Source organism: Vigna angularis, chromosome 5 (genome assembly GCF_016808095.1).
Source record: "Vigna angularis cultivar LongXiaoDou No.4 chromosome 5, ASM1680809v1, whole genome shotgun sequence".
NCBI classification, from domain to species: domain Eukaryota; kingdom Viridiplantae; phylum Streptophyta; class Magnoliopsida; order Fabales; family Fabaceae; genus Vigna; species Vigna angularis.
The window spans coordinates 19,774,712-19,791,140 of NC_068974.1; the positions used below are offsets into that span (position 1 = coordinate 19,774,712).

General features: G+C 34.5%; 2 protein-coding genes across 3 annotated transcripts; one reads left to right on the top strand and one right to left on the bottom strand.

Annotated features, from left to right (window-relative positions):
- Nucleotides 1-2,244: 2,244 nt before the first annotated feature.
- LOC108338818 (putative disease resistance RPP13-like protein 1) lies at nt 2,245-10,938 on the top strand. Of its 2 annotated transcripts, XR_008249115.1 has the most exons (2): nt 2,245-6,152; nt 10,816-10,938. XR_008249115.1 is itself a non-coding variant. In XM_052878284.1 (1 exon), the coding sequence occupies exon 1, from the start codon at nt 2,495-2,497 to the stop codon at nt 6,089-6,091; it is 3,597 nt and encodes a 1,198-aa protein (XP_052734244.1). In that variant the 5' UTR covers nt 2,245-2,494; the 3' UTR covers nt 6,092-6,528. The 2 variants fall into 2 exon arrangements, 1 of the variants encoding a protein (XP_052734244.1); XM_052878284.1 differs by lacking the exon at nt 10,816-10,938 and having other exon boundaries at nt 2,245-6,528.
- LOC108339246 (probable serine/threonine-protein kinase PBL2) lies at nt 6,675-10,990 on the bottom strand. Its single transcript, XM_017576388.2, has 9 exons — nt 10,804-10,990; nt 10,427-10,542; nt 10,103-10,197; nt 9,559-9,707; nt 8,554-9,192; nt 8,291-8,439; nt 7,753-7,968; nt 7,243-7,392; nt 6,675-6,998 (listed from the first exon to the last, which is right to left on the bottom strand). Exons 1-9 carry the CDS (start codon nt 10,988-10,990, stop codon nt 6,675-6,677), a joined length of 2,025 nt encoding a protein of 674 aa, XP_017431877.1.
- Between the last annotated feature and the right edge of the window lie 5,439 nt (nt 10,991-16,429).

The window sequence follows — 16,429 nt, forward strand, 5'->3', positions numbered from 1 at the left end:
TATTTTAAAGTAAGTTGATTTTTAAAATAAATAGTTATTTTAGTGCGTGCGCTTACACACATTTTAATATCATTAAAAGTTTTTTTAACATATTTTCACATATTTAATAATATGTTAAAAAATATAATATATTTAAAGTATTTTTTTATATAGTCTTTTTTTCTTTTATGATTTCTCTTACTTAATCATTTAAATATATTTTACTTTTATTACTTAAAATAATATTATTTAAAAAGTAATATATGTTTATTGATAAAAAATATAAAAATTTGTGATAAAAAGATTGTGTTAAAAAATTCATTTCTAATTTTTTATGTGAACGGTTTCTTTTATTAATATTTTATTATTAAATAACGTGTTTTTGGAACAGTTGAAAGGGAACTAGAGAAGAGAAAAAAGTAGATACAATTTTCACAGTTAACTGAACCAAAATTGTTATAAGTTCAGTTTTTAAAAACTAAACCATAAAATAGTATACTGAACTTTAGTAAAAGTGGATCAGTTTCTTTTAAGTATAATATAATATACTTAACTATAGTACAGTACAAATCAGTTATTTTTGCCCAACCCTAATTACCATTCGGCTCATACGGTTATGCAAAAGGAATTATAGGAACCCAACAATGCAACTCAATTCCGATTAGCATTCTTATCACAGTTAAGTCTTATTCCCTAAGGAAATTGGCTATTTAATCAAATTCAATCAGGAACAGTATAGGAATGTCAAAAAGAAAGAAAAAAAAGGGTTGTTAAAAAAATATAGCAATGTCAAAACTCCAAAAAACAAAAAAAGGTTTAAACCCTCATTTGGTCCTCATATTTGTGTGTCAATCTCAAGTGGGTCATCGTGTTTTTTTCGATCTTAATCGGGTTCTTAAACTTGTTAAAATGAGTCAATTAAGCTCTCTCCGATAATTTATCAATAACACCGTTTGTCTGTGCTGAGCTGTAATTTGTTTTAGTTGACGAGACATTGTTTATTAAATTTGATTGGTGTTGTGTTGTGTGAATAGATTGCCACGTGTGATGTTGTTAGCCCTAAAACTTAATATTTAGAGCAACCCTGATTTCGAAAGTGTTTAACATCTCTATTTTCGTTAGGAAGAGTTTTGGAAAAAATGGAGGTGGTGGAAAAAATGGCCTTTATGCAGTGTTCCTTGGAATCCAATACGGTCTTCTCCTTCAACCTCTCATACAATTTCGCAACAAAGAGAACTTCAAGATACCAAAGTAATATTATAAAGAGTATTTCCAGTACTCAACTAGATAAAAGGTATCAGTGAGATAAGGCTCACCTATCTTTTTTAGGTTCTTTATACATAACATTTTTCTTCTTCTTTTATGGACATAAACCACACAATATCTCAAAAATGACAATCAAAAACCAAGTTTTCCTGGTGTGAGAGTAATTTTATATGCCAAAAAACCAGGATTGAATGATCTCATATTCTGTTTTGAAACAACTTGAAGTAACTTGAAATTATTTGATCTTGTGAGAAGTCTGTGTAGTATCCCCTTTCCACTGAAATACCTTCTTCTCTTGCTAGGCTCTCAACTTCTTCTTGTACTCTTTCACCACCAACTTTATTTGGATCCAACAAATTATAGGCTACCTCAATGACACCTTCACCATGGGCAAGTGCCATGGCCTGTACAGAGAGAAGTCCACCACCTCTTCCACTGACCCGTTGCAATTCTCCGAACAACATTAATATTAAAAGACAATAGAGGGATATTGTAGTTATCAACCCAATTGGTGGCTCCAATGACTTAATTTCATTCCTCCACCACCACGTGATTGTCTTCATCGCAAATTCTTACCAGCCCTAATTCTCACACTCACTCACCACAGCAAAATCCCTAACTCATGAAATCCCTAATCCTCATTTCAGTTTTTCTGTTTAACTTAAAAAAAAAAAACAATCAAAATCACTACTTCCCTCTGTTCCTTGCCACGTATATAGTTTTTTTTTCATCAAACTGTTACCTACGTATTTAAATAATTTAAACTGAGCTCATTATCTATGCACCACGTAATTACAGGCAAACGACGTTACTAATAAATTAACGGAGAGGGCTTAATTGGCTCATTTTAATAAGTTTAAGGATCCGATTGAGACTGAAAAAACACGATGATCCACTTGAGACTGACACACAAATATGAGAACCAAACGAGAGTTAAACCAACAAAAAAAAAATATTAAAATTACGAGTATGTCTGGAACTTGTCATGGCTCAAAATAACGTGAGGATTTTTTGTTAAGTTAGCTACTAAAGTTGACTAATGCTTTAAAGTTGCTAGTAGAAATTACATTAATGTAAATGAAGCAAGGACAGAAAAATTTAATGTCTGAACCCACGTTGTGCTGTCGTGAATGATGAATGTCAACTGTTCTCTGCCTGCATTAACTCGTAGCATTCACTCACTTCAGTAAGTTGCACTTGCAATTCGGAATCCTTTCGTCTATTTGATTCGGGCACTTCCTTTCCAACCATGCCAGTGATAGAAACACTTGGTGGTGCTCTTTTTGGTGCTGTCCTTCAGGTGCTGTTTGACAAGCTTGATTCTCGTCAAGTTCTGGACTACTTTCGTAGAAGAAAGTTCGACGAGAAGCTCCTGAAGAAGTTGAAGAGGAAACTGGTATCCATTAATGCCGGGGTTGATGATGCAGAAAAAAAGCAGTTCAGAAATGCCTATGTGAAAGCATGGCTTGATGAGGTAAGAGACGTGTTGCTTGATACAGAGGATTTGATGGATGAAATATACTATGAATTCTCCAGATATGGGTTGGAAGTTGAATCCCATAGCAGTTCTAGTCAGGTATGTATTTTTGAATCTAGGATTAAAGAAGTCCTTGATGACCTAGAATGTCTACTAAACCAAATGGATGATCTAGGTTTGAAAAATGCTAGCGGGGTAGGGGTTGGGTTAGGGTTGAATAGTAATGTGTCACAGAAATTGCCATCAACATCTTTGGTGGTTGAAAATATTATTTATGGAAGAGATGATGAAAAAGAAATGATCCTCAAATGGATGACTTCAGACACTGAAAAGCATAGCCAACTATCTATACTGTCTGTCGTGGGTATGGGTGGGTTGGGTAAGACAACACTTGCTCAACATGTGTACAATGACCCAAGGATAGAGGGTAAATTTGCTATCAAAGGTTGGGTTTATGTTTCAGATGAATTTGATGTTTTAATGTTGACAAAAACAATTTTTGGGGTACTCACGAAATCAAAAGATGATAGTGTAGACCTAGAAATGGTTCAAGGAAGATTGAAAGAAAAACTGACAGGAAGGAAGTTTCTTGTCGTTCTGGATGATGTTTGGAACGAAGACCGAGCCCAGTGGAAAGCTTTGCAAACTCCTCTCAATTATGGGGCTAAGGGAAGTAAAATTCTTGTCACCACACGCAGTAACAAAGTTGCTTCTATCGTGCAATCAAATAAACTACATGAACTGAAGCAATTAGGTGGAGATCACAGCTGGCAAGTTTTTGCTAAACATGCATTCCAAGATGATAATTCGCAGATGAATGCTGAGGTGAAAGAGATTGGTACAAAGATAGTTGAAAAGTGCAGAGGATTGCCTCTAGCCTTGGAAACAGTTGGATGTCTTTTACGCTCAAAGTCTTCTGTTGCAGAATGGAAAAGTGTATTGTCAAGCGAGATATGGGACTTCCCTGAAGAAGATAGCAAAATCATCCCTGCCCTATTGTTGAGTTATTACCATCTTCCTTCCTATCTCAAGAGATGTTTCTCTTACTGTGCCATGTTTCCTAAAGATCATCAATTTGACAAGAAGAATTTAATTCAGTTATGGATGGCTGAAAATTTTCTTCAACGCTCTCAACAGAGTAAGTCTCAGGAAGAAGTTGGCGAACATTACTTCAATGTTCTATTATCAAGGTGCTTCTTTCAACAATCCAGTGAAGGCTTCAAATCATGTTTTGTCATGCATGGCCTTCTTAACGATTTGGCAAAATATGTTTCTGGTGACATCTGTTTCAGGTTTGGAATTGATAGAGCAAAGAGAACACTGAAGGAAACACGCCACTTTTCATTTGTTATTGATGACTATGGAGTATCATGTAATGAGTACGAGAATTTATATGATGCAAAAGGGCTACGGACATTTTTGCCTGTAACTAGGATATCTTATTGGTCTTGGTATTGTGAGACTTTGACGCTTGAGTTGATATTTAAGTTGAAGTGCTTACACGTTTTATCTTTTTGTGGTTGTGTTAACCTTAAAGAGGTACCTGAAACTATAGGCAATCTTATACATCTCCGGTTTTTAGACCTTTCAAATACTGGAATTCAAAAACTGCCCGACACAATGTGTTCACTATGTAACTTACAAACATTGAAGCTGAACAGTTGTGTGAATTTGAAGGAGCTGCCCTGTAATTTACATAAACTAACCAATTTGTGTTGTCCTGAACTTATGAAAAACAGTCTGACAAAGATGCCAATGCATATAGGAAAACTGAAGAATCTTGAAATATTCATGAGTCCTTTCAATGTTGGCAAAAGTAGTGAGCTATGTATCCAACAGTTAGGAGAACTCTTGAGTAAAACATGTCTGGTACGGTTAGATTTGCACTGGGATTTGGAGCAGAACCTTGTGAATTTCATGAAAGAAAGAGAAATACTTGAGAATTTGCAGCCTTCCAGACATTTGGAGGAGTTGTCAATCAATGACTATGGTGGCATACAATTTCCACATTGGTTATCTGATAATTCATTATCGAATCTAGTGTCCTTAAGCTTGATCAATTGTAAACATTGCCTGTTGTTGCCTTCCCTCGAATTCTTGACATTTCTTAGGCACCTGACAATTAGTGGGCATGATTGGATACGGACGATAGATGCTGATTTTTACAGGAATAGTTGTTCTGCATTTGCATCCTTGCAAACGTTAAACTTTGCTGATATGAAGGAATGGGAAGAATGGCAATGTAGGACAGGTGATTTTCCAAGTCTTCAAAGTCTTTTTGTGACTAAGTGTCCCAAGCTGAAAGGACAATTGCCAAAACAACTTTCTCATTTAAGGAAACTAATTATTGAGGACTGCAAACAACTTGTGACTCTTGCTCCCAGGACCCTAGAAATTTGTGAATTACAACTGCGAGACTGTGGAAAGCTGCAAATTGATTATAATCCAACTACATTGAAAAGGCTCCAGATTGGAGGTGACAACATGGAGGCATCATTACTTGAAAGGCTTGGCCATATCATATCGCATACTTCTCTTGAATCCTTCACCATTTTTTCTTGTCCGAATATGAATATTCCTATCAACCATTGCTTTGATTTCCTTGAAAAATTGCATATCGGTGGTGGTTGTGACTCTCTGACAAACTTTCCTCTAGATTTCTTCCCAAAACTCTCTGAGCTTGAGTTATCGGAGTGTCCTAACCTACAGATGATAGCACAGGGGCACCCTCTTAATCATTTGAAGATTCTGCGGATTGGAAAGTGCTCTAGATTTGAATATTTTCCCAATGAAGGATTATTTGCCCGGCAGCTAGAGAGCTTTTATATTATAGGATTGGAGAAATTGAAATCATTGCCTAAACGCATGTCTGTGCTTCTTCCATCTCTTAATCTTCTGTATATAAATGATTGTCCAGATGTGGAGGTTTCCGACGGATGTTTGCCATCAAATCTAAATGAAATGTGTCTCTTCAATTGCTCCAAACTTATTGCCTCACTAAAGGGTCCTTGGGGAACCAACCCTTCCCTAAAATCCTTGTCTATTGGCAAAGTGGATGAGGACTGTTTTCCAAGTGAAGGATTGCTCCCACTCTCTGTTACTAATCTAGAGATATATGATTGTCCAAATCTTAAGAAACTGGATTATAGGGGTCTCTGTCACCTGTTCTCTCTTGAGAAATTGTTTCTTTATAAGTGTCCTATACTCCAATGCTTGCCAGAGGAGGGTCTGCCCAAATCCATTTCAAAACTCAGAGTTGAAGGCTGCCCGTTGATCAAACAGCGCTGCAAGAAACAAGAAGGTGAAGACTGGCAAAAGATTGCACACATTAAATACATAATGGTTGACAGAGAACGAGTGAACATATAAGACGAAACACAAGTTGGAAATTACCAATGCACCAATTCTCATGTGCCTAAATTGTCGTCAGGTTCCAGTTCTCCACAGTCTTTGAAATTTAGTGCAAAATATTCTAATATCTATTAGATCACTTTCATCATGCATCAACTCATTGTCCTTTTAGTGTTCTGTTTTACGTGCAGGAATTTCAATTTTCGATATTCACTTTTGAAGTTGAATAACGATGCTTATATTTAGTTAAATATTCAACGTTAAAATCAAATGAATTTTTAATCATTTAAATCAATGATTTAAATTGAAGTCACATGTTCTGTGATATTGGAAAAAAATTATGGACAATTATGCTGTGGTTTTTCGTGTTCAATGATCATTTGCCAAGTGGTATTTTTTTTCTTCTGTATATTATCAGAATGTTGAAATTCAACTTTTCCCTTGATACAAAATATATGAGAGAAGGAAACAAAATTTCTTTAAGGAATTAAGCAACAAGACATCATTTATACTGAAAAGAGGATACTTTTAATTTTACTTATACAATGGATAGCCTATCTTATTTTTATCTTAAGAACAACTCAAACAAGACCATAATGATTTAGAGTATCCCACCTTGTTCATTTGCCCTTATACCCTTATTCTTATTATTGGACAAATCATCTATAGGAGATTCACTCAGCCCTGTGAACACACTTGATGTACTTGAGGAAGTGCTTCCTAGTGGAGGAGATGGTGGTGGTCTAAAGCACATAGAAGCATATCCTGCATAGTTGCTTGTATCTTCACCTTCTATCTCCTGTGAGGTATCTGAGATAAGCAAGTCTGACATGTCATATGATGAATCTGACTGTGCTGGAGAGCAGTCTCTTAGAACAACACTGCATGTGTTGCCTTCCAGTATATGAGTTAAGGCATTCACCACCTGCAACCACATATATATACAACAAGTCGGTATAGAGAATACACTTGACATAATCTCTCCTCTAATTATAAGACTTTATTTTAAAATTTCCTTCATTCTTTCTGTAAGATATTTTATCTATGTCGGCTTAAATGTTTAAAAAGGAACAATAGAAGAATATAAAATATCTCCAAGAGTATTCAAAGTGTCAATAGAGTGTCCAATAACATCATATCCTTAGAGAAACTCACTGGTTTAGACTTACTGTATCCATTGATAATCGCCTCTGAGAATCCCTGCTGAGGCATTTTTCTGCCAGACGAATCATCCAGAAAAGCTGATGGCAATCGTGATTATCCAACATCCTTTCATCAATTAGATCTGGATAGTTCCTTTCTTTGAGTAGTGGCCTAGCCTGAAAGAAAGCAAGAGGGTTAGTGATTGAAAGGAACACATACATTGGAATGATGTAAGGAAATGCCAAGTAAAATTGTAACATGGCATGGAAAAATTTATTTTACCTTGAGTTTGAAATAATCAATTCTAGTATTACAGTCAGAAATGGCAACTAAGTTATAAAGAAGAACATAATAGACATGCACACATACGAAGACAGGATTTAACAAGGTTTGCCAAATGTCTTGGGAATCAGAGATACTGTTTTTATTATTTGTAACAATAAGGTTACCTAGTTTTGTCATAAAAGAAAACTCTTATATATAAAATAGGATATATTTATTAAAATTTTAAAGTACTGTTTTACTTAAATTGTTACCCATCCCACAAGACTTTTTTCGCCAAGACGTTTGTCTGCAGTCCTCATTCCAGTTATTAGCTGAAGAAGAACCACACCGAAAGCATACACATCTGTCTTGGTTGACAGTTTTCCTGACTCTGCATATTCTGGTGCCAAATACCCTATAGTTCCAACAACATCTGTGGAGTATAAGGAGTCCATTTGTTCAGTTCTAGCCAGACCAAAATCTCCAAGCTGATAAATGTGTAAAAGTTCCAGTTACTCGATGTTGCAGAAGCAATAAATATATTAAACAATTTATGGAAGGATCCAAATATAGCTTGACCATTTATCATATTTTCCAAGTTCATTATAGGTGATGCTCACATATACTAGTCATAAAACTTGGTTCATAACTAAGTTTCAAACGAAGAAGTTTCATAATAACATTCTATACAAGAAATGTGAATCATCAATACAAGTTCTCTAAGTTTGAATATCATATATGCTTAAAGTTGGCGAGTCTAAGGTATTTTCAAATGAAATTACTATTCTCTAAAGCTATATGGTTTATTACCATTGCTTCATAATCATGTGTAACAAGGATGTTGCTAGGCCTCATATCTCGGTGTATTATATTGTTCTGATGCAAGTACAACAAGCCTCTTGCAGCTCCAATAGCTACTTTGATCCTTTCTTTCCAAGTAAGTGGCCTACGTGAGTGTTCTGCATTATTGTAGTCTTAGTTAGCATTTCAATTTTAAATAATCATATCAAAAGATTTATTCATTTTCATTCTCCATATAGTAGTATCTATTTCTAAAATCAATTTTGTCTTACGTGATAAATGTTGGTCAAGAGAGCCATTGCAAATAAATTCATACACCAGAAGCCTGTTATTTCCTTCTGAACAAGATCCACGCAGCATGACCACATTCTCATGTATAGCTCTGCTGAGTGCATTGACCTCAGATTTGAATTCCTTCTCTCCTTGGAGGCTTGCACACTTATGTTGCTTAACAGCAATCCTTAATCCTCCTTGCAGCCTTCCTTTGTAGACAGAACCAAATCCTCCTTCGGACAAATAGTTTTTTGGTGAAAAACCTTGTGTAGCTTCATGCAGCTCTGCGTATGTGAATTCTTTCATCACTTCAAATTTTGGTCTTCTGTTCTTGCACACTGAGCAAACAGAATTTTTGAATTGTTCAACTATTTGATATGCTTCAGGGTTGTTGCTATGTTCTGCTGGTGTTTCTATGTTATACTCTTCAGTATGATTAGTCTTTTGAGTATCAGTAATGGATAGTAGGCAATACCCTCTTTCCATGTCTTGTACTCTATTTTCAGGGATTTGTTTTATTTGAGAATAAAGTTGGGGTTGGGGGCAACCACCCTTTGCAAGAGTAGGAAAGGAAGAGCTGGTATTGGAGCAGGAATTTGTCACTTGCCGTATTCTTGGGGGAGATTTAGAATTAGGACCTGGTTCACACACCATTGCATCAACTTTTCAATATCCTTGAATTCTCCTTAAATGAATTGAAATATGGTGGACATACTCAAAAAGAAATAGTATTTTGTAAGTTTTCAACTACATAAATGAGTATTCTGTCTTGAAGATTTGGAAAATTGCAGATTTGAAAAAATAAAAGCGAAGAAACTCCTTTGATTTTTGATCTTGGAATTGATAAATGTATGTTATGACTGGAGGCTTTAACTCTCGTGTTCTATATATATCATGATTTCATTAAAATATGGTTCAGTGATGATGACTATAGTAGAACACAATTAATTCACAAATTGGAAATCAAGGATTCTAAGATGAACTATATAGATTAAGTTCCTTACATCTAACACATCTTGCATTTCCATTGCTTCCATCACACAGATGTGTTTCCCTTGGCCCTCTCAAGTGTTGCACAGAGTTGTCACGTTTCGTTATTAGCAAAGAACAAAAGAGACTCTGCTTGAATTCCTTCTTATATTTCTTCATCTGTCTGCACATCAACCAATTCAAACACAGCAAGGAAGCTTGAACATGCTTTTATGTTTTGTGACATATTACAATTTGTATGAAGCAATAAAACATGATCACATTTATGCCACAAAGACAATTATACAAAACTTGAGCTGTCAATTTCAATGCTTATGATCTTAGCAGCATAAAATAAATAGCCTTTACAGATTATGGAACTCAAGAAACACTTTCCTTCTGTGGATAGTTTCTCTCGACAAATACTTTCACATACAACCATGAACTCCTTTTGTAGTAAGTTTTATTTTATTTATGTAAGAAGGGTAAGAACAAGAGGCCTTTCTCCTCCATATTCTTAGATTTTGATATAAAGAAAATTGAAAATAGAAAATGGAAAATTAAAATAATATGACTAACCTATCAATTATCACTGATGTTGCCTCCAGACGGATGGCAGCATTTACAGCAACCTCTGGTAATTTACCCTGCAGAACTTCTATCCGGAATTGGATCTGAGTAGTTTCGTTCATAAATGGATTCTATTAGACAACAAATCTTTGTCTAGACAACCAAATTATTAAATAACAAATCTAGTACAATTTATACTGAATTTCCTGTGATATAAAAAATTGACCATGACATCATTTTCAGGGAACCTTTTCCATAATTCATATACAATATGATGATGGATTTTATCAGCTACATGGATTGCTGTTATAAAGACAAGTTTTATAATCTAACCATGTCTGCTTCACACAACTCAGAAATTTCCTTTAAGCTTGCATTATTAAGAAGCTCTTCTTTCTTCTTAGCAACTTCTTCCTCAACAATTTTGTGATCAGTCTCAAATAATCCACCTGAAGACAAGAAAGCCAATACGTAAGAAATTTATGAGAAACACCAAAGTACTATATCTATAATATTAATTATCTCTCAAGACTAAACTATGTGAAGAAAAAAGTTAGTAATAAGAAAAGGGGTAGCCAATATAATTAAAGAACTTGTCAGAATTCAAGCTCAAATCCATGTAACAAAAAGTCATGGATTGTTTATTAAATGAATACACAACAAGAAATTGAATTATGAAGAAGGGAAATAACAAAGAATGTGACACTCACGCAATTTTGCAGGTGCAATGAAGGGAAGCCTAGTGGGACTATAAGCTTGGCGAAGAATTACAAGAAGTGTAAGCTTGTCTCCACGACCAAGTGAAAATCCCTGCATGACCACTTTTATGGCCCTTGTGTTGAAGTCTCTTGATGCATAGTGGATCACCACAATACTCAGTGACTCTTCAGACATCATCTACGTACACTCTTGTTTCAGTTCTCCTCAACTTTCAGTTCAATATGTTGCTTCAAAGTTTAGACAGACACATGGTTTTCAGTGCTGCAATTGTTACTTTGTCTGTTTTTCATGGAAATTGATGTCATACAATTAGAATCCAAGAGCAACCAGTTGCTAAAGAATTGGACAGCTATGAAGACTCAATGGAATATGAACAGTGAGAGAAGAGTACGGAACATGAGGAGATTCAAGAATAAGGTATGTTGGAAAGGCCAGAAACAAAGGACAAAATGTGGATTTAGAAAGAGAACAAATATGGATGAACTCTCAAAATCAGAACAATGGCAGTGACCAGTAATGCTTACTTTGAATGATACTGAATCCAGGAGTGCATATCGCATTGGAATGCTCATCAATCTTTTGAAGTTTCGTGGAGAAAGAGGACTTATATTTATATTGTTTTGCCACACTTTTACAACAGTATTGTTTCTATCTCTGTTTATCAGAGTGACATTTTTGTTCTCTCATGATTCTTTCTCCTTTATTCTCTATCTTTTATTCTATACATATTTTGTGATATATATATATATATATATATATTATATTATGTGTGTGGTATTTATATGTTCTTTTATAGTTGTTGTTAAAATATTCAAAAAATTAATTCTTAAAGAGACCAACTTAACGAGTTCATACTCTGAAATAAGTATGTTACCATCAACACATAGAGTCAATTTTAAGTAACTAAAAAGAAGAAAAAAAAAAAAGTCTAATAACATTAAATAGTTAATATCACTTTTAATATAATATATAATCGTTTCTATCTTTTATTTAATTTTTTAACATTATTATTTATACATCGAGAGTAAATCAAACTAACATTTTTTAGAATTCTGCACGAAAAGCATTACATTATATCTGCTTTTTAGATTACACAAAACCCTTTCAAATTTTAAACATGTTACATGTGTATCTCCTTCTTAGATTACGTTACATTACACATGTACTCCTTAAGAGAGATAATTCTAATGATGAAAAAAAAAAGTAGGAGCGATATAAGTGTAATTTAAAAAAAAAAAAAAAAAGTTGTTCTACCAAACATGTAAAATCCAGGCAACTAGAACATCTAAAGAGTGATATGTCATTTTCTTAGCATCATTAGTCCTTTATCCTTTGTTTTCCTAATTTCTTAGCTTTCTCTTGCCTTTATTATTTTCCAATGTCCTATTTAATTCCATAACTCGCCTTTTAAGTCTATTCTTTATTATGCAACCCCTTGCCTCTCCATGATAACACCTCATAAATGCCTACCAAATCGGTATTTTACTAACTGGCCCCAGTGAAATTAGGCCTAACACCAGAGAACCCCATTAATATTAGCATCACATGGCTTAAGGTTAGACAATTTTAATTATCAACTCAAATAATATATTTCTTATTATAAGCTCAAACAATGTTAGGTTTTAAAAAGAATTACTAGGGTGCAGGTTGGCCTTAATATCACATTTTGTAGTTTGTAATATCTAAATATATGAAACGAAAAAACGTTTCCACCCATGGCTCAATGATCTTTTAAGAATGAATTTTACGTTGTTGTTGTTGACTGATTTGCATACGCAATTAAATTAATATTATTAAATTATAGCAACTTCAAGGGAGCATCATATTCTTCAAATGGTCCGGAAGAATTTCGTTTTGATGTATCTTTTAGCATTTTGTTTCTATGTTACTTGTATTGTCATTTTTTGCTAATGCCCAAAGAAGGAGAGTAATTGGAAAACAATTTCTTATTATGCATAATCAAAAAATGGGAAGATTGTTGATAGGAGGAGTTATGTACAGCTCAACTCATATCTCACATATGTGTTTTTGATGATGACAAAAGAAATGTTTTATAGTTTCTTGCACAACAAAATGACAAAACAGTTATGTTATTATATCTGTAATTATGCTTAGACTATGTGATATGTGTATTCATTGATTAAGAATGAATCATTGATTAAAACACTTTGCACATTGCATATCTGCATGAATTAATCAATTACTATGTTTGCATAATCTATTAAATTCATCATATATCGGTATATGCTTAACAGAGGCAAAACACCAAGTTTTAACCGATTAGATTATGTGGATAATTGATTAAAACTCGTGGTTCTGCCTCCACATGTTTACTGAGTGCATTGAGGTGTTATGAATGAAAAGTTTTTCAAAATGTGCTTAAGTATGGTACTTAATCAATTATGTTATTTTTCTAATCGGTTGAAATGTGTTTTATATGAAAACCTTTTCCTTCAAAAGCCATAACTGTCATAACGGTCATATTTTTGAATGTTATGGCTTGTATGATATGTTTAATCGATTGAATGCACATTTAATCTATTAAATCCTATGCAAATGTAAAAGTGTTAAAGTTGAACGAAATGCTTAACCAAGTACATTAAATGCATAATTGATTAAAATGCATCAAACTTGAGAAATCTATAAATAGACGTATTGCTCTCTGTATTCAACAACTTTCATGATTCATATCTTTTATAACTAACTTGTTGTTGAGATTTCAATTGTAGGAGCGTCTTGAGATCTTCAAGAATCAAGATTGCTACATTTGGAAGAAATTCTTAAAGATTCTTGAAGAACATTGTGGTTTCATATTGTTTATAATATCTGCACTTTGAGGTGTACTTATGGAGATCAAATTCATCTACAATCAAGGTTGATTGTGTATCCCTCTTGCTACGACCAGGAAGAGGACTTGGTGAAGTTTTAGGATGTAGAGTTGGTATTACTCTATGGGTGACAAAAAGTGGGTGATTGATAACGGTTAAAAATACTGTTACCTATGATATAATTTTGATACTAAATGCACCCTTTTTGACTTAGAAACTGGCTTTAACTCATGTTTTTGTTTTATTTTTGTGAATAAGAGAGTAGAGGATACTTGATGATTTTATCACTAAATTCCCTTGATTTTGTAGGCTATTGGAATGATTTGAAAGAAGAGTTAAAGTACCATATAGTTGAAATGTAGAAAAGTCAACCAAAATGCAGAAAAGTCAACCAGAGTGCAGAAAACTCAACCAGAGTGTAGAAAAGTCAACCAGAGTACAGAAAAAGTAGCGCTGAGCGCCAGTTTTGGGCGCTGAGCGCCAGTTTGAGTGTCGTTTCTTCTGTTTCACGCTTGAGCGCCATCGTTGAGCGTCATTTGAGTGCCGCAACTACCGCTGAGCGCCAACGATGTGGCCTTGGGCCTGTTTTCTGTTATTTTTATAAACTATTTAAGGTTTTGGACGACCTAGGGTTCGTATCTTTTGACAGAAAGAGGAGTAAACACACTCCTTTCACCCATCGGAGGTGGATTTTGGATGCGGAAGCTCCGATCTTCAACTTTTAGGGTTTTATCTTTCATTCTTTTCCATATTTTCATCTAGTTTCACCATGTCTATGGTGAACTAAACTTGCATTGTTGTTGGGGAAACGATGTAATCCTTTGACCCATGTATTGAATTGATATTTATTATAAATGCTTTACTTTATTAATTGTTAGAGTTTTTCATCTACTCTTTATGCATGCTTTGTTTAACTCATTCAATTGCATGATTATTTATTTTGTCAATATGGACACATATGAGAAAATCTAGAACTGGGGAAATTCTCCCAAAAGCAATATTACCTAGACATAGGGATAGGAGGGTTGGTTGCCTTTAAGCTTCTGTGCGAATGTAATGCATAATTAATTGCTAGGGATACAAGACATTGTGAACTAGTAATTAAGAGTAGGCTTTCTTCACCGAGACATCGAGTTTAAGGTAAATTAGAAAGTGGCATTAACATTAATGAAGAAGATGAATTCATAAATACATGAGAGTGGATAGGATAAGTCGGAAATCCCAACAACATAATCATTCCATATTTTATATCAATCACTTGTGCATCTTTCAAGTCAATTGATCAACACTTGCATTCATATTTATTTTCTGCACTATAAACACTATAATTTTGTTTACAAGTCTTAATTAATCAAGAAACCACATGAACGTCTAGGTCGTGAGTCTCTAGGAAAACGATACTTGGTCTTACCAATTATTATTACTTGATACGATTCGGTACACTTGCCAAAGTGTTAACAAGTTTTTGGCGTCGTTGCTGGGGACTCGTGGTTTAACTATTCTATTTGTGTGATTATTGATTAGTTTTGACTTGATTTTTTTATTTTTGTTTTGTTTTGTTTTAAAAGTTCTTTTTAGGGTTTTGTTTTCTTGTGTATGCAGGGTATAATTCAAACAAGAAGCAAGGAAAAATTCTAACCTCTCTTTACATATCAGAAAACAGAAGACATGGCTGGGAATCGAAATATGGGTCCAATGAGACGAACTCTGGAGGATTACGCAATAGTCACTGGTCCTTTGTGTTTTAACAGTATTGTTAGGCCAAGGGTAAATGCTACCAACATGGAGATGAATCCTGCTCTTATTCACTTGGTGCAGAGCAATCAATTCAATGGATTAGTACATGAAAATCCATATGAGATATGCAATACATATTGAAGATTCAGGATGTACCAGATGAAGCTATTAAACTTAGTTTTTTTCCCTTCTCTTTGGGAGGCAATGCTAAGATTTGGCTAAATTCTTTCCCTGAGAATAGTTTCACTAAGTGGGAAGATGTGGTAGCAAAGTTCCTAAATAAGTACTTCCCTCAGTCAAAGGTAAACAAGAAATATCTTCTTTTCAACAGGGCATGGAGGAGACATTAGGTCAAGCGTGGGAATGATACAAAAGCTTGTTTAGAAAGACGCCCACGCATGGCTTTGATGAAGCCACAATAGTCATTCTTTTCCTTAGAGGTATTGGTTCACAAACCAAATTGATGCTAGATGCCTCGGCTGAAGGTAATATCAAATGCAAGACTCTAGAGGAAGCATATGAATTGATTGAAAACATGGCTACTAATGATAATGAGATGTAGAACGAAAGAGCTAAATTTCAACAGAAAGGAGTTCTTCAGTTACAATCTCAAGATGCTTTGTTGGCTCAAAACGAGATGATGACTCAACAATTAGAGACCCTGATGAGGAAAATCTCTCAACTACCGAAGGAGTCGCAATGTGTCTCTCAAGCTCAACATCAATTTTGTGAGCTATGTGGTGGAGATCATGTGAATGGACAATGTGCCATGCAAGGTAATACCCAAGAAAAAGTAAATTATATGGGTAATAAGGACCACCCAGTTAATTTCAACCAAGGGTGGAAACCTCATCCAAGCATGGGTCAAGGGCAAGCTGAGCAATTTAATAGACCACCACAGTAGCAATGACAACCACAATCCTCTTTATCCGAAAGGATGACAAAATTGGAAGACATTCTTCAACAATTCATGCAAGTGTCTGTCTCTACTCAGAAGAGCACTGAATCTGCCATTAAAAACTTGGAGGTCTGGAGGTCAAATCTACAAAAG

Excerpts from the sequence above, each read along its gene's own strand:
- LOC108338818 (XM_052878284.1), top strand. The coding sequence starts at position 2,495 with ATGCCAGTGATAGAAACACTTGGTGGTGCTCTTTTTGGTGCTGTCCTT.
- LOC108339246 (XM_017576388.2), bottom strand. The coding sequence starts at position 10,990 with ATGATGTCTGAAGAGTCACTGAGTATTGTGGTGATCCACTATGCATCA. Across the intron at positions 10,543-10,803 it reads CATTGCACCTGCAAAATTGC|GTGGATTATTTGAGACTGAT; the intron begins GTGAGTGTCACA and ends TCTTGTCTTCAG. Across the intron at positions 10,198-10,426 it reads AGTTGTGTGAAGCAGACATG|ATCCAATTCCGGATAGAAGT; the intron begins GTTAGATTATAA and ends GAAACTACTCAG.